At 32.9% G+C, this 24,597-nt stretch overlaps 1 protein-coding gene across 3 annotated transcripts in view; it reads left to right on the plus strand.

Moving 5' to 3' along the window:
• Ssh (Protein phosphatase Slingshot) overlaps positions 1–24,597 on the plus strand; it is a 189,840-nt gene that overhangs the window by 88,100 nt on the left and 77,143 nt on the right. For all 3 annotated transcript variants that reach the window (XM_070313834.1, XM_070313832.1, XM_070313835.1), the window contains one exon: positions 15,712–15,871. In XM_070313834.1, coding sequence (XP_070169935.1) covers positions 15,712–15,871 — 160 coding nt within the window. The remainder of the gene's footprint in view (positions 1–15,711; positions 15,872–24,597) is intronic.

Here is a 24,597-nt window from a genome sequence, read left to right on the forward strand (position 1 = left end):
AAGCAGTGGTATCAACGCAGAGTACTATGAAGGTCAACTTTAAAATCTTAAATCGAAACCCCCATTTTTTATTTAGTATTCTTGTAGCTGACATCGAGAGCTTTCCACAACACTATAATAAACTATTTTTTTATTCAGTACTTTTTGAGTTATTTTATATTTTAATCTGACATATTTTGATATAAACAATTAAATATCTCGTAAAATAGTTAGTTTTTGATAATCTTACCGTAATACTTTTATGTACAGAATAATGAGACAAATCAATTAGTATAAACAAAAAAATTGTTTTTAAGAAAATTATTTACAGTGTATTTTTTTAAACAATTATTTGTTTTTTTTGGCACTAATTAATTTGTCTTATTATTCTGTACATAGAAGTATTACGGTAAAATGATCGAAAACTGAATATTTTACGAAATATTTTATTTTTTATATCAAAATATGTCAGATTAAAATATAAAATAACTCAAAAAGTACTTAATAAAAAAATACTTTATTACAGTGTTTTGGAAAGCTCTCGATGTCAGCTACAAGAATACTAAATAAAAAATGGGGGTTTCCATTTAAGATTTTAAAGTTGACCTTCACATGACCTTCAAATGATTTTCCAAGGTCAAATAATTGTCACCATCTTATGGCCCTCTTGAAGCCACACAAATTTTGTTTGAAACATTTTTCGATTTAACGCAGTGTTTTTGAGATATTTGAGTGAGTCCTTTAAAATGGGACACCCTGTATATTATATATATTATATATTTAATATTATTAATATTATCTTCATCTAAATAAATTTAGTATTATTACTTAAAGTAAAACATATAATTAAATTATGTTTAGAATTAATTAACACGCCATTAAGAAAGAATTATTTAAAAATATATGTATGTGTGCGTGCGTGCGTGCGTGTGTGTGTAGAGAATATTAATAGACGCTGGTGTCAAAGATAAAGAAGAAATAAAAAGATTTATGAATCCAATATACATATAATAATTATTATATCAAGTATAAGCCCTTAATAATAGAGATCTTTAATATGTTCTATTAAAATCCGAATGGTATTATATGTCCGTTTCCCTTTTTCTATTTTTGTTTTACACGATTTTCAAAGGAATACCGTTGACATTCTTGAAAGTGCCTGCGACGGCTTTGAATCATCAAGGTTAATTTGAGAGGAAGATTATTCTATATTTCACGAGATGCGGCTACCCTTGGAGAGATGGGAACTCCACTTGCGGAACGTACACTAATTTTAGTAACACGCTGGTATGCATTAACGACAGAAATATCAAGGTATAAGGAAGATCGTTGTTTAAGATATCCATGTAAGAGTATAAAGAACGATGCCTACTATTTTCAAGAGTCGGATAAATTCGAATCTGGAAGAAATTCGAATCCCGAACAATACTGGAAGATAATGGAATGTAGTATATTGGGACGAATTTTAGCAATTCAGAAAAAGAAACGCAAGGGGACTACAATAGGGTAGAAAGAATAATAAGACGAAATAGGATGATGTAAAATGTTAGGAGGACAAATGGCGATAGGCTGGAATGGATGTGTTAGAAGTGAGAAAGGATCAGTTCAATTAGCCAAAGGATACAATAGAGTTATTTGAATATCGCGACCGAAGAGTTTACGAGTTAAGACTTTATTCCAGATTTTTTATTGATACGCGTGTATGTATATGAAATCAAATGAATATAATTTGTATTAAGGATATATATGTCATATGTCAAAACATTGACAAAAGCAAGAAAATTTTCTAGACTGTTCTACTATTTCTTCTGACAATGAGTATCTGTGCAAAACCTGAGCACAATTCTCTTAACGGTTTGGAAATTATTTAAGTATAAAGTTAGTATTGATTATTATGGAAAATCGCGTATTGTAACACTTATTGACAAATTTAGCAAGGAAAAAACATAGCCGACGAAATAAAAATTTTCACATATATTAAGAAGATTTTAATAAATATTTGTGCAAAACTTGATTTAGATCCACTTACTCGTTTAAAAATTATTTATTAAAAATTGTAGAAAAATCTCTCTCTTTCTGCAATTTTTTTTTTTTTGGTCTCTTGCAGTTGATTATTACAATTATTTTGTTTTACGAAATCGTTAAAAATCATATTTGTTTGTGATACTTTAATCCTTTTTATAATCTATAATTTTATTTGGTTTCTTAAAGAGTATAAATGTAAGAAATGTTTTTTGTTTTTAATTTTTACAGTTTTTGCTACTATTGTACAGCCAAGACATTCTTAAATGAATTAAGCTCGCTTTAGACGATCTATAATCTGCGACAAAATTCAAAAAAAGTATCTATTTATAATTTTACATCATATATCTTAATGTGTATATATGTATCCTAATATATATTTTATATATCTATGTATTTTATTTATTTAAATTTTTTATATTAACGACACATACAATTATAAATATAATTATGTTCTTATTTTAGAATTTATAGTCGACAATTATGCAATAAATCTTTTAAAGTAGATTTGTGATAGACAATTTTCGAAATGTATTTTTTCTTCTTTCTTCTATTTTCTATTATCCATAAAATTTTTCTTCCTGTAAGGGGGAATTGATATATTGAGAAATTGATGAAAGTGTTGCAATGCTGTACGATATGAAATGGAACGAAGTTTTATATTACGCGAGAAGAGAATATAAATACGGAAAAGGTCCGATCACACACAGAGTTCTCACTCCATCGTTTTGCTGCTCACAATCAGTCTTGTGCAGCAAGAAATCAACACAGCAGAGTCGTGTTCATCGGCACTTTCTTTCGTATTTATGACTTCATCTTTTCTCTTTGTATGCGAACATACTCTCGGATAATATATACTTTCTCTCTCTCTCTCTCTTTCTCTCTTCCTCTCTCTCTCTCTACGGTCAGTCTTTATTCTACATTCTACAGAGTGTACGAATATTGCCCATGTGTGGTAAAAAAAATTGAAATTTACTTAGTAGCACATCTACATTTTACAATTTCAGTCAATTCATCGAAGACCAAGAGTTGCATTTATTATATTTCGATTTTTAAATCAGTTAATTTGTTGAGATCGTTAAAATTCAGTTTGCTATGTAGTAAAATTTCTGAAAGTTTCTCTTTTTTATGTTTGAATTAATACCAATGTCTTGAATCGATATATTGAGTCGAAGGGATAAATAATGTTGCATTTCAATTGTTTGAGAAAACAGAACATGTGTGGAGCTTAGAGTACATTGGAAGAAAAATAATTAATAAACAATTTTTTTAGAATATCTGAAGACAAAAACACAAAGAAGAGAAAACTTCAATTTGATATTATAATTGATAAATTTATTAAAAATGTTAAAAGAGCATGTATGCTGCTTTTTATAAAATGCTAAACAGAAATTTATTCTATCTCTCTCGACATATTATTTTATCGAGAGATAATTTATATTAGATATTGTGTGTCTAAAAGAAGATTTCTTTGCGCGATGTGCATAAGTAATCTTATCATACATATAAGTATACATAAGTTACTACATATACATTTTCTTAAAGTAAGTCCTCTGTGAAATATCGTCCGCTTAATGTTTCACATGCTTTAGAGATCTGCAGATATATATCAGATTTCGGTCAGACAAAAACCATATCGCATAGTCTCTTCTCATATTGATCATAATTTAAGACATCATGCAACTTCGATACGAAGACGACCAAGAAATAGGGCAATCTTCTTTTCTGTCCCCTTCACTTCTCTCCATATACTTCATCCATCCATGTATCCAAACGCGAATATACAGAGTGTTCTAGAAATCGTCTGCTTCTTCGAGTGTAGATTTCATAAAATTAAGCAAAATTCAAATGTATTTTTTTTATAAAGGTCCAATAGATTATCCTTTTCATAATCATTCCGAAACGGGAGTCATTATCGAAAAATAAACCGAGTTATATTTTGTTGAGAAATAGATGCTTACGTGTAATATAAAAAAAAATATCGAGTAATAAAAAAGATCGATACCGCGCATTTGGAGATCGCGTCGTATAATCAACATGGGCCGGCTGCCATTTTTTGGGCTCCGCGCTTTGTAACGGGTGGTACCGGTACGTGACACACTTCGGCGACTTGTGCGAATCGCATCCGGCCCGCGAAGATCTCTTCGGAATACGCGAGAATAACAATCGCAGATGTAATGTTTTGATTCAGTTTCGTTGAAAATATCGCCTGAAGAGATTTTATAAAGTACATACACCATTTTGTTGAAGCTAAATATCTTTGTTACGAAAACTGATTATTGCAGTGAAATTATCGAGAAATTATCTTTGCGTTTTTACTTAATGATGTAAAATTTTTCGTATTAACCCGGCAAGATTTTTCAAGATTTATCCAAGATTTGCAAGATATTTTTTAATGACTCTTGCTTTTTTATTAGGATGTTGTTAGCGGGAGTTATCATAATTATTCTTAATCTTAGATTATTATACGAGATACCTGTCCATAAACTAATTTGGGGCTGTGTGTAATCTAATACGGACAATAATTAAGGAGATTGAAATAACTAATATACACATATTTTAATCCTCCGATTAATTCTTAATTCAAAGTACTTCAATAAAGTATATTACGTGATATATTTATATTATTTCTATATATGTTTATGATATTCAGCTGCCAAATGAGTAGTAATTCAGGATGATAAAAGTAGCTTTGCGAAATTCGCGGTTATAAAATCAACCCGGATTATATTGCACGTGTCACAGTATAACACTTTTGTAGTATATCTGTAATGAACATTTAAAGAAGATACAATAATATAATATAACATACTTGGAAATTTAATACTTACATTGAAGGTTAGTTTGCGTTGACTAAACATTTATTTAACTCTTTATAAGATATCTAAAAATTAAATAGAAATTTTTACTATTAATATTCATAAAAGTATTTTAAAATTAAAAAAATTTGAAGTTTTGTTTACGCATATATTTAATTATTAATAAAACTTCTTTTTAATTGGAGAGAATTAAAAGATTTTTTATGAAAATATCATCGATCAAAAACTAGATGTAAATCGTGTTTCAAATATTAATTAATATAGTAATTTAATTACTCTATTTTTAATTGTTATTAATATATCTTAAATTTACATAGTAAAATTCACGCGACTCTTAAGACCCGTTTACAATATGAGGAAGAGTAGAAGTAAGAGAGTAGGAGTAGGAATAAGATTTTTGGCGTAAGCTGCTTACGCGGGCTCCGTCCACAATACGATAGAGTAAACGTAACGAAACCTAACCTAACCAAGCGGTACTTCTCGAGTGACCATTTTCCTCCTGCGCTCTGATTGGCCGAGCGTAGCGTAAAGAGCTGTAGTAGAAGTAGGAAATAAAAATAATTGATTTCCTTTACGCCCTTACTCCAGCTCACTTAAACCGGAAGTAGCCCTCTTACGCCTACTCTTACTTCTTACGCCAGGCTTACTCCACGTATTGTAGACGACGCTTTATCTAATGTCTTATAATTTAGAACTGATAACTACTAATTGTATTATTTTTTCTTTAATTCTTTTGTAAAAAGATTAACAGGTTTATTAACAGTACATGCCATGCATGCATCTGCATGCTAAGGATAGATGCGTGCACACGACGAGCGTATTTTACGTCGGAGTGACGTCACCGCTCCATTCGTATTCTTTCGCGAGACGGTGCGCGCAGATTTTGACTGTCAGTCACGTTTGCGCAGATTTTATGGACTTTTAACGGTGCTGGTACTCGCAGCCCGGGTCATTCTTATCTGCATTGCCTCGCTACATTATTCTCGTAAAGATCGAGCGTTCGGCGCCAGTTCAATTTGCGAGACGCGCATTCTCGATTACGATCAGGCTCTCGCGATCTGGCTTTCTGCCTCCTTGCCTTTCTTTTTCTCTTTTATTGACAACTGAATAACCGAGATCATTATATATACAATATACGGATCTACACATTCAAAAATTCAAACAAACAAAAATTCGCTTAATAAATTTTTCTTTTCTTTTACGATCTCGTGATTACGATTACGATTACGTGATTTAAAAAAGAAACCTTGATTTCAATTTTACATTCTTTTGTCTTATGAATTTATAATAATGTCAAATATTTGTCGAATAAAATTGTTAATTAATTGCAACTGTAGATGTATCGGAATTTTTATTTTTGAAAATTTAAAAAGGAACAATCTAAATCTTATTTTTTCAATTTATAGAGAGAGAGAGAGGAAGAGAAATAATTATCTTCTCTCGCGCATCATATTAAAAAAGTATAGAATAAGGAGAGTTAAATAGAAACTGCTGTTACGTTAAATCTTTCAATAGTTCATTTTAGTATCTCATTCTCAGCTTTCTCCTGGCTATTATCGATTCATATATTGCCATCAGCGCAGATTATCGACGCGAGCGCCATTTAGATCAATATAATCGAGCGAAAACTCTAGTAATTAAACCGGTAACGATGTTGCGATCGTTAAAACGTTTCTATGATCTTTTATGTTTTTGTCGCTCCGAATATTTTTTACTCTTTTTGGAGCGCATTTGTTTCACTTATCTACGAACCGGTTATAATATTTTGCGAGCATTGCCGCGCGACTTGGTTGTTCGTTGGAAACGTTACATTGTGCAAAGGTTTGACCCGCATGAACGAATTGCCGAAGGAAGTTAATTATATCTATTAGCGATTGCGAGATATAATTGAAACATTTTCTACTTCTTTGTTTCGTATTTTGCGTAATTCATTGGGAAATAATTTTTTTAAACAAGCATTTCCAAATTCCTTTGTTCTTTCTTGAATGATATTGATATCTTTGACAAATTAAAAAATATTTTCTTTAATGATATAAAAATTACTTTGTGTTATAACTATATTTTTAGTTTAACGTTTAAGTATAAATTTTTTATATATAATTTTTTAAAAAATTTTATATTTAATATAAATGTGTTGAGATATGCATTATGTATTTATTCAAAATGTATTATAATATTTCGACTATAATAAAACTATTTTTTATTTTAATTTTATCGATATATGCAAGATGTAACAGGGAATACAAAAATTGGAAGAAATTTTATTAAATTTTTATTAAATTATAAAAGTAATTCTCACGCACACATACGCGTGTCTTTCTGTTTAAAAAAATATTAGTCTTAAATATTATTATTTGCATCATACATACAATTATTTTTACTCCATTATTCTTAATGATTATTATACAGGGTGTCTTAGACCACTCGTACACCCCTTTTCTTTCAAAAACTAAGCATTTTAGGGAAAAACGTTTTGAACAAAAATTGTATGGTTTTGAGGGGAACATAAAATGGTGTCATTGGTTTGACCTTGGATGGCATCGTTAAGGTCAAGTCAAGGATACCTTTACTTTCTTAAATGGAACCCTCTAGTTTCATTACATATTCTTGTAGATTATCTTGAGAGTTTTCCAAAACACTGTAATAAAGTATTTTTTTATTAAGTACTTTTTGAGTTATTTTATATTTTAATCTGACATATTTTGATATAAAAAATATGTCAGATTAAAATATAAAATAACTCAAAAAGTACTTAATGAAAAAATACTTTATTATAGTGTTTTGGAAAGCTCCCGACATAAGCTATAAGAATATGCAATAAAAAATAGGAAGTTCCATTTAAGAAATTAAAGGTGTCCATGACTTGACCTTAACGATGCTATCCAAGGTCAAACCAATGACACCATCTTATGTTCCCCTCAAAACCATACAATTTTTGTTGAAAACGTTTTTCTCTAAAATGCTTAGTTTTTGAAAGAAAAGGGGTGTACGGGTGGTCTAGGACACCCTGTATACATATATTTTATTATGCTTATTATATTTTAAAATCTACCGTGTTCAACATTTCACGTATTGATCTTTAGAATGGACAAATAACTTCATTCTTTCTGTCACTTTTGTATTTGCAATTTTTTTCAAGTCGAATGGCAACAGGATCAAATTATCGGTAAATTATATCTACGCACGTCGATCCTGGTTCGGCCATTCTGACCGCAGCAACGCGGTTATGTCATCGTTTTTACAATGAACGACATGCAGTAACGTCGGGTTTGGCAGTACGTTCTATGTTGCGTATACCACGAGCTCGGTATAATATACGAACCGCATTTTTGATAAGTGCGCACTGTGCTTAGCGGGCACACGGGTCGATCATTTATCGATCTCGTAAAGATACCGGTCTCTCTCGATCTGTGCCGTTGCGTTGCGGACTCCGACGTATTCAAAGTTCTTCAGGAATATCGTCACACGCGCTCTAGCTATTAACATACCATAAACGCTATTTGCGTTCGAAATACGCGTGTCATCATTTCGCGATTTCGATGAATCTCGTGAATCGTCAGTATACATAATTTTATCTAGCGAATGACATATGCAGTCTGCAAAAAAATACATTATAAAAATAAATAACGTTATAATAACATTTGTGTTATTATTATTATCATTATTATTATTATTATTATTATTATAAATTTTCTTATTAATCGAAATCTGAAAAGAGGAGAATTTTTTCTTACAGTATTGGAAATTTATGAGATAATCTTGCGCGCGCACTTAAGACACGCCGTCGATAAGATTACATAATTATTATCGTTGGAGGATTAATATTAGAAGATTAATATATTGAATAAACATTAAGTGAGGCCCATTGTGATTGAACTCCCTATTTTTCTCCTATTCCAAACTGAAACATATATGTACATAAAATCTGAAATCTTTGCGAATACGTATGAGAAATATCGAACAGACAGACAAAAAGAGGGAGAGAGAGAGAGAGATGTGCTCTATGGGTGCGTATCTTGCTGGACACCGCGATTTCCACGAATTTCTCGTGCCGGTTCGATGCAAATACATATGTATAATATAAGGAGGAACATATATATGGTCTCTCTCTCTCTCTCTCTCTACCTCTCTATGCGCGAGCTAATAATACAGCCAGTCGATATATAACCAGCGAGCGAGTGTTTTGCTCGGCGTGTGTAGGTCCAGTGCAGAGATCCGCCCACGTATCGTCGTTTCGTTCTATCTTAAATCTCGAGATGATTTTAGTATCCCACCGATTCTGCGTCTAATCGCACGCGCGCGAGACATATTAACATCTCTCTCGGTGAAGACGCGAGCGATTGGTATATCTATAATATATAAAAATATATATATATATATATATTTTTTTTTATCGTAAAGAATACATTTAGAAGGGAAAGATCATTCATTTTTCAAGGAAAAAATTCTTTCCTTTTTGCGTATAATTCTATTCTTTCATTAAGTATATGTGACTTTATAAGTGTTAAAAGCACACGGCCTATTTAGTGAGAAAAATTGCAATCGATTGATTTCCATAGTCATTGTCATCTCGCGAGTGCGCCATTACGGAGAACTCTGAGGGGAACGCCCCTGCAGCATCCAACGCAGGGGTACCGGCCATTTATCTGAACGACGGCTACGTCGACAGGTAAAGATCGTTTTGTCAGAGGAAAGATGGGTCTTCCCCCTTGATTAATTCTTTTCATGATCTTCCTGTCTGCTACCTCTTCGCGTATGGATCTTCTGAAAAGACTTCATCTCGATTTATCATGGCTGCGTCAGCTGTTGCGCGCTGCTTTGTAGATATCTACGCATAGAGATATTCGATCTATTGTCAGCGAATGAAAAATCTGCTCTGGCGCCGGATATAGGAACATCTTTTATTGTGCAAGACAACCAGTACAGATATCATAAATCTTATGAATTTTATGTATTTTAGCGAGAGACACAAGATAGAGTAATTACGCATACGAAAAAGAAAAATAAATACGATGAAAAAATAGATGATATATATATATATATATATATATATATATATATATATATATATAATTTAATTATTGCTTATAATTATTAACCGTTTGAGTGCTGAAGAATTTTCTTATATATATGCTAAAACCACAATTGAGTGAAATGAATAACAACTGCACTTGATATGAATACAACTGATCTCAATAAATGCGAAAATTATACTAACCAACAGCAGCCCTACCGCATTCTCGGTACAAAACAAGAGAAGCGCTATCGCGCTCCTCCGCATTTTTGGCAAACGACAAGTGAAGCGCGATAGCGCTTCGCCGCACTCAAACGGTTAATTGTATAAGTTATACGTTATTCTTCGTCGAATTCTCTTAGATAAATATTAATATTTCGATGATATACAATCTTATCTTCTATAATTTTATATACAATTTTTATACGATACATTAAATGATAGCATAGATATTTAAAAAAAGAAAATTTTGAAGTTGTACAATATGGATTGGAATATAATAATTCTGAATATTGAAAGTTCACGTGGTATATGTGTATATTTGTTAAATCTATGTTTACTGAATATTTTCGTTATATTTATCTCCCATGGATATCTTTATGCCATAATAGGATAACAGGGTGTCTACTGGAAAGATATGGAAAGCCTGGAATTTTAAGGACATTTTTTTTTGTACCTGGAGAATTCAGGGAGTCCTCATGGAATTTTATAGGGACTCGAGGTATATAAAAAAAAAAATTCTTGATAATTTTGCTCTTGCATACTACTAAACACTAGGCAATCCGCCGATAAATCAAATTATGAATTATGTGTTTAAAATGTATTATAAATATATATTTATCTCTGTTTATATATTCAAGTCTTAAGAAAATATTGAATATCGCAGTATATTTTCTTAATTTTATTTTTCAGTAACAAAAAAATGAAAATGTTGTAAAAATTAAAAAATTTTCATCTTAACGAAAAACTATTCAGTTTTTTTTTTTTTTTTTTTTTTTTTTTTTTTTTTTTTTTTTCAGTACATTTGTGAATCTAGCACTTAAGAAACTTAAGTGGCTTTGTGTTTTTCCTTCGCATGAGTAAAAAAACATTAGAAAACGCGTAAAAAAATTTATTTTAGAAAATTGCATAAAAGAATCTTTAAAATATTTCCTTTACCTGGAATTTTGAACAAAAATACCCGGAAGATCAGAGAATTTTCAAGGAATTTTTTTCACATAGATTTCAGATAGACACCCTGGATAACGTAAACCGCTTTCGTGTCAGCGAAGATATTCAAATATTCACGCGGTATCCGCGCATTGATTCCCTCTTGTTATCTTCCTGACTCGAGATCAGACACGCCGGTGTTATTTGAACGGGCCGCTCGCAATTCATTTGGCCGATCATTCTCGTTAATTATGCAGTTATGCGCCGCACGACGATCGAACGAGCCGCTCGGTCTATCGTTATAGCGTCGAACGAGAGATTCGCAGCCTTGAAAATCTTTAACTTTATCTTTATGACCGAGCTACGCTGGCTAGCGAATGGGTTGTAAAAAAAAAAAGAAAAGAAAAAGGGGAAAAAACGCAGAGATGCCGTTGTTAAATATATTGTAAACTACGTTTACGACACAGTGTCTCTTCGCGTCTTACGCTCGCTGCATTTAATGTTCTGCGAATTGCTCGCCCGCTTGCTTATGCATATATACAAACGCGATGCGGAATGCACAAGACGATCGTGCATCGCCAACCTTGGCTCTCTGAAGCTTCTCCTTTCGTATTAAGGTCGATCGGAATAATCGACCGACAATGGAATAGACCCGTGATAATTTTTAAAGGGATAAAATCGATAGCTATTATAAAAATATCAAATAAATGATATGCCATTCAATTATCATTATAATATCATTAGAAAGTCATACGACCTTTTATTGAAATTGTTTATTGCTAAAAGTGAGGAAAGTCATATTTATCGCGGTTGATTTCCTTTTTGGAGATGTTAAAGAACAGGAAAGCAGCAACTCCCTCGAATTCTGGCATAATTCAACTCGATTATAATTAGATTTGCGAAGGTTGAATTGTGTTACATGTTCGTCCGCGGAGAGACGGACCAGAGCATTCAATGTATTAAATTTTTTATATAATAAGACAAATATAAATATATGATTTCATTTAAAAAGTTACATAACGAAAACGTAAATGAAAAATTTAAGTAATTTTATTTAGTAAAATAATACTTTTTTTCATTTAATAATATAATAAAAACAATAATAACCGGTATTTATTTTTTTAACGTAGTTCTTTTTCTTCTGTAGATCGCCTTCAATTACGTGACATTCCGTATACCATACATGATAATTTAATTTGTATATAGAGTGTGCGAGGTTTATATCAGTTTGATTAACGATCAGAAGGCCAAATTTGATCGCTTTATAGTGAATATTAAGAGAATGTCGAGCGAGATTGGCTTTCTTGGCCTAATTTGTAATTGAGCCGCGTCACGGTAAGGTAATCCAGTCGTGTGAGAGTTACCATCGTGGCTCTCGATAACGCAATTACAGAGAGGCATTGAGGATCAATACATCGATTTTGATGATGATAGATTTTCACTTTGGTTTCCCGGCTCAAATTTGCATATTCGTCATCGTCGTGATGATCATCATCGATGTAGTACATTTACGATTTCAATCTGATCTGAGACGTAATCGTGATAACTTTATTGTCTTGATTGGTTCATTTCTGTCTAGTTTGAATTAAGAAGTAATATTCATAGATAAAGAAAACTTTTGGAAAATTTTAATGTACAACATCGAGAAAGTAGTAAACATTAATAAATATTACTTGAATGAAATCATTTATTCAATTATATTGGTCGACAAAATAAGGTGTTTTTTTTTTTTTTTTTTTTCCCTTCCTATCAAATCATTTTGGTAGATTTTTTAGCGCTGATTTTGGCCGTAAAAATAGCGTATCAAGTTTTTGAGAAAACCTCAATCAAAATTGCTAAAATAGGTGTTTTTGATACTTTTGCGTGGGCTATATCTATTGATGGGGACGTGCTCCAAAAAGCAGCGTTAGCTCAAAATGAAGTTCAAGACTTATACTTTATGATAAAAATGCCAGAAATTTCAAGGAGAAAAGATTTTCCCGAAAAAAAATGGTTGAAACATAAGAAACATCATTTATTCTAGTGTCCCCCAATCATACGTCTTCAATTGTCCATCATCACTAAAATACTAGTGACGAAAACTATTCTAATTTTGTCTTTTAAAAGCAACCACAAAAACCTACACATACCCACTTTCATGATTTGAATGATTATTCAAAAATTAGATCCGCCATTTTGAATCCTTCATTTTTATTGGTTAGGGGAGGAAGCGTATGCCTGTGTATTTTGCGGTATAGGCGAGGATTGTATAAGTCATTATTTTAAAGATTGTGATGTAACTAAAAGATGGTTTATAGAAATAGGTAAGGATGAGAATGAAGTAAAGGAAAAATTGTGGAACGATTTGTTAGATGATGCGAAAGGAAGGTTATTAAAGAAAATTTGGAAGGAGAAGGAGAAGGTTATAAGAAAAATAGGAGTATAAGGTAGTAATAAGTAGTTATAAGGGTATGCATGAGAGAATGAGAAAGGGATGTGAGTTATAGGTATTGTGTAAACCAAGTCCACTTCTTGGCGTTAAGCTAAAGTTAAATTTCAGTATATAATTCGTGATGAGTGATCAGGCAAACGTATAGGTACGTATCGACTTTCATGATCAGAATGATTTTATTTTTAATTTTAATAACGGACAATTGGAGAGACGTATAACTGGGGGACACCGCGCTAAATATTTCTTATGTTTCAACCTTTTTCTTTCAGGAAAACCTTTTCTGCCTGGGACTTCTAGCATTTCTATCATAAAGTGTAAGTCTTGAGCTTCATTTTGAGTTGATGCTGCTTTCTGGAGCACGTGGAATGATATAACTCACGCAAAAGTATCGAAAACACCTATTTTAGCAACTTTGACTGAGGTCTTCTCAAAAACTTGACGTGATACGGCCAGATTCATAATCAGCGCTAAAAAATCTATCAGAAATGACCTGATGAAACTTAAGGCAAACTTAGTGTTGAACAGTGTCATTAGACATATTTAATTAACAATTTTTTATACCTCGCAATTATTTAATATCAGCAGTGATAAAGTTAATAGGATCTCTTACAAAATACGAACATTTTAATGTAACACGTTACGTGTGACAATGGAGAGAATTATTCGCATGTCATATAGTGAACATCTACCATATGAGCAATGTAAATACATTTGTGTGTATTTTTATTCCGTGGTAAAGTTTCAGCGAAGAAACTTTTTATTGTAGACGTGCGATAGCGGAAGTTTGCGTATGTTCCAAATGGCATATATGTGTGTGTGCGCGCGCGCGCGCGCGCGCGTACATTGTCTGGTCAGCTGGTCATTATCATATGAGAATGTGACGGTTTATTTACCATGAGAAAATGGTATCGCCGGCATAATCGCGACTCGCATAAGCGATTATCGTGGTTGAAACTATACGTGCGTACGTAAAAAGAAAAGCCTCGTTTGATTACACGAAGCCATCAAGAGAGCAATTGCTCGACGATAATGATGAAGCGCGGAATATAATGGGAATATGTTGATGTGGGTAGGTGAAGCGTGAATCGCGCCGCAAATACATTTTTCCGCAGACAATTCACGTAAATAATTATATTTAATTGTATTATAAATAAGCATACCGTAATTAAGATGAGTTAATTGACGACAATGTTGGTCAATGATAACCACAGATATGACACAGAAAAGGTCAAATTGACTTTACTGTGCTGTATACAAGACGCTTTTCAAATATATCTTATCTTTAACGATGCGTTTGTTGATTTAATGAGGCAGTAATTTGACTCAAAATTTGTTTCGAAGCACGAACTGTTTTTGATCGTGAGACAATTAAAAATAAAAAAGATTGTAATCGTCAATATTTTATGCCTCATTTCAGTTCGAGTGAATGTTTCGATATAATATTTGTCCATCATACTATTTGGTAACAGCGTTAATTAATGAACTAGATAGAGAGAGAGAGAGAGTCCATCGCGAGTTGTTGATTGCAATGGCCGCGAAACCAACTGAGCACACGAGTAAATCGATTAGCGTTTATTATATTGATGTCAAAGATTAAAATCGACAACTGTCTAGAAGTATTAAACTGCATCAAAATTCTCATTTACTCTCTAACCGACGCGTATCTGTTTTTGTTTTTTAAGCTGAACTTTAATATTTCTCACGAACTTAAGATAAAGGAACGCTGTGTTTGTGCGTATGTGTATTCTTATCGCGTCAAGATAAAGCGCGATGATTCACTCAAAATATTAAGATTTACTTACATAGATTGAAAACTAGTACTATATAGAGAGATTTTGGAAATTACTAAATATATTTTAAATCTCGTTAAATTTATGGGGATTAAATACTTTAGATTTATAATAGTAAGTTAGAAAAAGGTTTCAATTATAATAAGCTCTACAGATACTTAAACAAAAAACGATTAAACAATAAATCCATTAACAGAAATATTTAAATATTTTAATATCGTTATATTATGTATGTATATGTACATTTGTATCTGACGCTTTTTGCACATCGATAACGTCGAATATTATTTTCTTAGATTTATCAATGTATATTTTTTCTCGATGACAGATTTAATAAAAGTCGAATTATTGATGTATATTCGAAATATACAATATGTGTATCGATTATAATTTTTGAATTACGAGATACATGTAGTTTTAGTTATAATTATTGCATATGACTTTGATTGCGATTGAATCATCAAAATAATTTGATTATTAAAATATTATTTTTTGTTACATTTACAGTCTGAGCGAATGTTATTTCGCGGGCAAAGGCGCTGCTCTGGTTTTACCGCCGAACGAAAGGGCTCGTCCTTCGAGGCGAGTCTCAGCGGCAGGATGCGATATCCAGCAGCACCTACAGTCCATGTTTTACCTATTGAGGCCCGAAGAGACTTTGAAGATGGTAAGTGCAAAAAATCTTTTTCTAAATAAGAGACAATAAGGAAGGAATCTTTTTATTCAACTCTACGCATAATTTTCGAGGTATACATTTTATATCATAAAATCCTTTTATTTTGTCTCGCAATTGCACAAATCAATCGATTTATCTTTATACGACGTCGGAAATTATCGATTCTTTATGTATATTTTGAAGACTTTTAAGGAGAGGAGAGCATGATTTAAGGATGTCTTGGCTATACAATAGTAGCAACGAACTGTTAAAATTAAGAAAAAAAAACCATTTTTTACTTTTATATTGTTTGAAAAATCAAATAAATAAATCCTGATTATAAAAAGAATTAAACTATCATATGGTAATAACATGGTTTTTAACGTCTTCGTACAAGAAAATAGTTGTAATTAATATTTTTCTAAATTTATGATAAAAACACATACATCCTTAAAGCACGAGTCTAGTTACGCGGACACTAAAAATATTTTTGTTTTCGCGAATTGGCAATTGTAAATTGGCAACGACTTCGATGATTATACGTGATATCTCGTCACAGAGTTTCAACCGTTCGAAGCAGCTCGATTGCGCGATTCGCAGGTAGGATTGCGGGACAATCTCGCGCGGAATCACGTCTCGGCGCGGTTTCTTTAAAGGTGGGTATACAACGAACAGCGAATGCGAAACGTTTTGAACGTTTTTCTCGCAATCGAACATTCTGTTCGCATTCGCTTTGGCGTATATATCTGCTGAACGATAATAACGAACGTTTGCATTCGCTGTTCGTTTGGTGTTCGTTCGCTAAATGTATATCCACCTTAAGGCACAGACCGCGGAGACCGTGCGGTCCAAATTTGCGCGTTCGAGAATTTGGCAGCTCGTTGCCTTCACTCGTCTGACTCGACTCCGAGAATACTCGAATTACACAGCGTAGCTTTACTATTCTGTTCAACCGTGGAACTCGTTGGAAGATCGTGTAAACACACAGTAAGCAAATATACTTTACCTGCCGTTGCGCCGTCTTGACAAGGAAGTTAGCAATCGCTCATTTTGAAGAAAAAAACGTGCCCCGACGTACAATTCGTGATTCCGCAAACCAACTCTTCATATCATTATCGCGTACAAACATACATTATCATGCATAACAATTAAAATGCTGAGAACAGAAACTAGCAATAAGTAAAACTAGCTTCGTGACGATTAGAATTCCGTTTATAATTTTATGTGTCACATCATAATCTCTATGTACATCCTGTATGTATTTTGTATATATTTTACTCTTTACAAATATTTTCTGTATTATACAACACGAAATTATAAATAGAATTTTCTCTTGAATTATATAGCGAGTCATAGATCTCACCTAAAATAAAACAAAACTTAAAAATATTTTTTATAAATATAGTTAAATATTGATAATAACATATATAGTATAAAATTATTGATAAAGAGTTGTAGTTCTTTTTTTTTACAAAATATAATTTTTGCCTCGCATTATTTTTTATTCTCAGCATTTTAATCAAAGAGGTTTCTTAATGTCAGTTTGTGTTTTGAAATCGCACACAGAAGACATGAATTTATATTGTGACCTATATCGACTTAAGATATTTATTATATTATTGCATTTCTAGACTCGGCGCGAATTTTAGTCAGAAACCGTCGATACTTGAAAAGAACATATATGATATTTTTATCTGTATTGGCCGTATTGTGCAATATACGATAGCTATGACACGTGTGCTACGTAATTAATGACCGCAGCATTAATTAATGCACTTCACCTTTTCTTCGTTAGTCTGGCAATTAAAAGTCTCGGAACTTCTTTCTCTAAGACAGGGACTTAATTTCCTTTACGGACTGTACGGAAGCGATTTCGCAGTTATTCTTCTCCATACAAGAAAGTTCCGCATAACCTATAATATTTCCGTCGGGAAGATCCTTAAGTAATATATCTCCAACAGCGAGTCTTCACAATGCGTTCTCACGTAAAATACGAGACGCTCTTCGTGCAAATCTTCCTTTTGATTTAATAAAAACTTCGAGATTTAAATAGTTCGCGATATACAGGATGGGGCATTTATATTGGGACACCTAAATATCTAAAAAATAAAGCAAGATAAAAAGAAATGTTTCAGGCAAAAGTTGTTCGGTTCTAAGGGGGTCATAAGATGGTGCCATTAGTTTGACCTTGGGTGGAGGCGCTCCGGAGATTTCAATGTCAATCTTTTTTTTTTTTTTTATGGCAACATCCCAATTTTTTTACATAAATCGATTCCTTGCAATATTCTGCATAAAAAGTTATAGGAGTATGATGTCTAAAAGTTTAATAGTTTACGAGATATTTTATACTTTATTTTATTACTTTACTTTGACATAATTTTACATAAACTATGAAATATCTCATAAAATTATTTATTTTGCAATAATATTATCTTAATATTTTAAGCTCAAAAAATGAGAGACATCATTGGTGTAAAGAAAATAAAACAAGATTGACATTGAAATCTCCGAAGCGCCTCCACCCAAGGTCAAACTAATGGCACCATCTTATGACCCCCTTAGAACCGAACAACTTTTGTCTGAAACTTTTGATTTCTTTCTATCTTGCTTTATTTTTTAGATGTTTAGGTGTCTCAATATAAACGCCCCAACCTGTATATTTGACTTAAATAATACTGCCAAATAATTATATAATAAACAGCTTCGTTTTTCGTAAATATTTTTTTAAGTATAAATTAACTCTAGATTAATGAAAAGGTTTGCGGCGGATTAAGGTATTTTAAATGACAACCTAATTTAAAATAAATTCAAACAATCATAGAACAATGTAGGAACTTTCTGCTATTCCTCTATTTTATTAATGCTGTAAATCTGTTCTTCTTACGACCCGCGTTTTTATTTTGCTTTGAAAATTAATTATTACGAATATAATAATTAATTAATATTATATATTATTTAATTCGAAGGGGACATTTGAATCTAAAATCATTTATGCGTGCTTATGTTGCGCATAATATGAATAATTCACCGTATCACTAATGGCGGACATCTTATTGTTAGATGTGATCCGATTCGAAATCTTGGAATCGATAAGAGATAAGAGACGTACGCGGCTACGACGATCTTCGAAGGCGCTCCGTATTGTCTGCCGCGCGATCGCGCGTTGCAACTTGGAATTTTCCACGTGGGACCGTTTCGATGCGGTTGTCGGGACTGTGGCGAAGTGGGCTAAGCGCGACCCACATGCGCGGGTCGTCGCCGTCAGAGCGAAGGCGACGCATTTGAGGTCGCGGCCGATGAGCAACGAGCGCTTCCGGTCGGCGCGTGAATAAAGAAAGGCAGGCGGCAATAGCCGCGTGTTTTGCCGTTACGAATACAAGCGGAGTCGATAATCGCAGAAGAGACACAGAATAGTCGATTTTTCCTAAATAAATTAGAAAGTTTTTTTTTTTATGCCGAGTTTGGCCATTCCAGATGAATTCTTCGAAAAAATTGAATGTCATCAGATAAAAATAGCATGTTTTTTAGACATGTTATTGTTCGGATTGTTCAATATCTTTATATCGATGACGAGTCCCGTGGTATAAAAAAATGAAATAATCTAGCCAAATAATGAAATAAATAAATTGAAGAAATATTAACTTTTGATTATGTAATAAATATGAAAAACTTTTTATGTAAAATATTTTTTGCACTCGAAAATTATAATTATCTATCCCATACAGATACAGCACTGAAAGATTGCAAAAACGTTGCATATAGATCTTACATTGAAACATTGTAATATTGCATAGAAGTTGCGAAATGTTTCTGCAATGTTACTACAAGCCTGCGGCAACGTTGAAATGTCCGCCCTGAGAAATATTTCAATGTAAGACTACAGTAATGTTACGCGGTGCAATGCATTTGTAATATTTAAATACATTGCTACAAATATGCAAAACGCCTCAAATTTAATACATAAACTTTGAGAACATATAAAAACATCCAAGAGAGATAAGAAAAAAGATTGTGAATTTACGCAATTACAACGAGTTTTTTCTCGTCTCTCTTGGATGTTTTTATATATTCTCCAAGTTTATCTATTAAATTTGAAGCATTTTGCATATTAAAAAATTATTATCAAATTGTTGCTTTTATATAAAAATGGGAACTATTAAACAATTTTCTGTTATCTAATTAACATCGCTATTTTATAAATTATTTACAAGTTTAAGAAATTGATAATGATTAAATAATTTAATTCATAAAAATTAAAATTTTATTTATATAAATATTAAATTCTATATCTTAAGTAGACAATAAACGGATAATTTTAACTTTTTTTGGATAATTATTTGTCCGATTTCTTAACACTCAATTCAATATCTGAATTTCCTGTGTTGGGATTGTATGAGACAAATTAATCTGATAAAAATAGTTATTATACCTTTAATATTACTAACCGCTTTTTGCAAGCTTTATATAACCATCGTGATTAAAACTTAAATACGGGATAGATAACGCAACGCGCGCCGCATAGTGGTAAACGAACGAAGTAGCGATTATCAAAAACTGTAATGTTTTTGAAATGTTGCTGTAACATTCTCATAAAATATTACAATTCCATATTCCAATAATGTCTCAATAATATTTCATTGCAACTTGCAAGATTGTAACATTGCTGCAATGTAATTGCAATGTTCTGTGCTGTATGGGATACTTATATCTCTATGTGTTAACTCTTAATTTGCCTCGTATAATGTATACATATACATTTAATATCTGTGCCCATATACATAAAACGAAACCTTCTTTCGAACACTCTCACCAGACACTCAGGATAATAACATGATTCATCTTGCACGATCATCCAATTTGGGCGAAAGTAGAGAATAACTGTACTTCTTTTATCGTTCAAGCATGGATGATCATGCTTTTTGCTAAAACATTGTTTGCACATTTTCTTTCACTCTTCACACGCTGCATTCGAGATGATCGACCGTCAAGAGTGAACGATGTAAAATTCACCTTTACCTTTGACACGAGCTACGGAGCGTTCTGGATTGGGGGCAAGTCTAACTCTAGAAAAAGTAAGCCGTGTTAGAAGAGAACCCTGACCCGGTTCAGAACGACTTCAGCTCGCTCTCCTTTAGCGCGAGGAATAGGGGACAGAGACGCGAGACGTTACCATTTCGCGCGGTGTTTTCTTTGACAGATTTTGATCCTTGAGCGAGGTCAAGAGCAAGTAAAGACTTTCGTTTTCCCGTTGATCGATTTTGATGGCGGAAATTCGAAGATAGGTCGAATCGTATTTTCCTTATTGGAATCGATTAGCAGTGAAAGAAATCGCATCGCGCAAGTGGGAGCGATCGAAGGTAGTCGGCATTCTTTGCATTTGAATCATGCGATTCATAATTTCAATTAGACATCGATTCTAAATTAATGGCGCAATTTTTGAACAAACGATTTTATCTTATTTCTGTCCATTAAGGATGTTTTGGCTGTATGATAGTAGCAAAAAACTGTCAGAAGACTTAAAAAAAAGAAAAACATATTTCCTACGGCACGATTACGATAACTGTGGCCCCCTATTTAAAAGGTCGTTTCTGAAGACATTTTTCACGAGGAACACGGGAAAAATAGTAAAAAAAAATTTCCAACTAATACTTTTCGAGATGAGGCAATTTTTGGTTATTACTGCACCTGTAAGTCAGGCGCACGGACTGTGGGTACATGTGCACATGTAACCAGCGTATTGTGGTATTTAGGATATGCACGACACCAGCCCAATGTTCGTTATCCCTCTTCATCATTATTGAACACAATATTAGATGCCGCTCAGAGACCACCACAGCAGGATCCAAATAATGAGTAATATACAATAAGATCATTTATTTTATTACCCCACACATACACACACAGCAGAGAGGGTTTGGAGTCAAAAAATACTACGGGAGTGACGAACCGTGGGGTCCTTATCTCTGCTGTGACACATAAAGATTTTTGTTCACGGAGCTTTTCAAGGTCATTCAAAATTCACAAATAATGTCACCAACTAACAGATTTTGTAAAACCCTACTATGTTTGTTTCAAACATTTTTCAAAAAAATCAATACCTTCCGAGATTTGACTATTCGGCAGCCCGAATTTTTCATGTTTGACTGGTTATAACTCGATAACTGTCCATTATTGAGCTTTGTGCCCATTACATCTTTTGTTCAGTAGGTCATAAGCTACAACATATGTAAAAACCAATTGATTTGACCGGGACAGATTTTCCATATGATTAGTGCGGGGTTTTTTCCAAATATATTTCATTTTTTTACATTTCCGCTCTTACAACTAACGCTCCTACACCTAACCTAACGCTTTACACAACGCTTTACAACACCACTTTCCTTTTCCCTCTCTCTTGCTCTTCCCCTTTGCTCCTCACGCTCCCTTTTCTCCTTCATCCTTATGCTCTTATCTCTAACACTTCTAAACACACATAGCTTTCTTATCTTTTCTCTTTTCGCTTTTCTCCCTTGTTCCTAACTCCTAACCCTCTTTTTGTCTCCTTTCTATTCCCCTCCTTTTTGTCCTTCCTTCCTTCTCTGTCATTCCTCCTTCTCTTCTATAAAGAGGTATATGGTGGGATGAGATCCCAGCGGAATCGAACCTGGGACGTGGCACTTGTCAGCCCGCGACTCAACGCTCTAAGCCACTCATCGCCCCTATAAACACCATATATATGCGCCTGTACGCGATATAATGCGTATGAAAACGTAACTTTAGTGCGATATGCAGAGACGATTCGGCGTATGTTTACGTGATCTAAAAATAACTTTGATACACGTGATATACATCCATTTTTCTTGGCGGTAAAGAAGCAATTACGAGAAGACGGATAAAATCGCAAGCTCATGATTCTGACCTTTACATCATCGGTATAAATTGCATTATGAGATAGGGAGCGCAACGCAGGGGCAATGTGTGTAAGACTCAGACTGCATTGTGGTCTCATTCGTCGGTAGAGCAACTCGTCGTTGTGTTCATTTTTTTTCGATCAAGCGAAAAGAAAATGGAGGAAACGTATTGACGTGTGAATTTCACGAGAGTGATACATAATCGCTCTCGTTGCGCTTCTTCTCGTTTTTTCTCTGTCTCTTTCTCGTTTCGTTTCTCGATCGTCGTCAATCTCGAGTAATGTCCGACGTTCGAATAGTGCACAATCCGTATAATAAGAACGGATATGCGATCGCGTAAAACGTTTACTGAAAAAATAGATATCAATGGGAACAGCAACGAGAGAAAATAAATAGGAGCCATTATTATCGTCGAATTTGGGGCATCCGTTCTACTTTCATATTGAAACAATATTGATCTTTTTATATAGTTCTAAAATTATTCTGATATATTGGTAAATATCCTTTTTTATTTATACGGAAATTTTCGAAGATTTTTAGATATTTATCGCGTTGAATAAATCTGGGCGGACATACATGCGCTTTAACATAAAAGTAATGAAATTGATTCTTCATAATAATAACATTATTAAGATTAAGTACGCATTGAGGAATATAAAAAAAAAAATTATTGAAATTCAATAAAATTTAAAATTAAATATTATTCGTGCTGTGCAAGAAATAAATTGAGGTAATCGCGATCTCAATAATTTAGGATTACATTTAACAATCTTATTAAATTTGTACATATACAGGGTGTAACAGAGTGTCCGTATCAGCAATTTTTTTTAGGAAGTAACGCATTTTCGTGAAAAATGTTTCATGCAAAAGTTATAGAGCTATGAGTTATATAATAATATTAGTATGACCTTGAATAGCACCGTCAGAGTCATATGAAAATGACTTTGAATTTTTTAAATGGAACCCCCTATTTTTCATTACATATTCCTCTGGTTTACCTCGAGAGCTTTCCAAAACACTATTTTTTCACGAAAATGCGTTGTTTCCTCAAAAAAAGAAAAAAAAAACTGCTGATACGGGCGCTCTGTTACACCCTATACAGGGTGTCTGATAATAATCTCCCCACCCGTAATGTGCAGGTAGAGCGGGTTAAACCGAATAGGAAAGTCCATTTTGCAATTTTTAATAATTATTTTTAATAATTATTGAATTTGTAAAAATTATTGAAATATTAATTAAAAAAGATCGATCAATTCGCGCGAGTATAAGCGCGCAGCGAAAAGAGGCAATCCAAAAGTAGGCGCGCGACAAAGTTTTTGGAGGAGTGCTCTACAAATGACAACAGTTACGTACGAGCGATACATAATAATGGATTCTCGCATCCTAGAAACAACATATACCGCCCATATCAGGCCGTTCTTTTTTATCGCGTGATAATACTCGCGCGAATTGGCCGATCTTTTTTAATTAATTTCTCATTAATTATTGCGAAGATCGTAACACTTTTCTACTCGATTTAACCCGCTCTATCTGCATATTATGGGTGGGACGGTTATTATCAGACAGCCTGTATATTTCATGTGCATTTGTTACATATTTTGTTACATTCGTCTGCTTTTAATTGACCATCATTTAAGGATGTTTTGGCTATACAATAGCAAAAAAATTGTCAAAATATAAAAAAGAAACATATTTCTTACATCTATACTGTTTGAAAAATCAAATAAATAAATCCGGATTATAAAAAGAATTAAAGTATTACAGAATAATATGATTTTTAACGTCTTCGTAAAAGAAAATAATTGTAATTAATATTTTTCCTAATTTATGACAAAAACTTTTGTTCGT

Source organism: Polyergus mexicanus, unplaced genomic scaffold (genome assembly GCF_030449975.1).
Source record: "Polyergus mexicanus isolate NDT 795.1 unplaced genomic scaffold, iyPolMexi1.0 SCAF_25, whole genome shotgun sequence".
NCBI classification, from domain to species: Eukaryota; Metazoa; Arthropoda; class Insecta; order Hymenoptera; family Formicidae; genus Polyergus; species Polyergus mexicanus.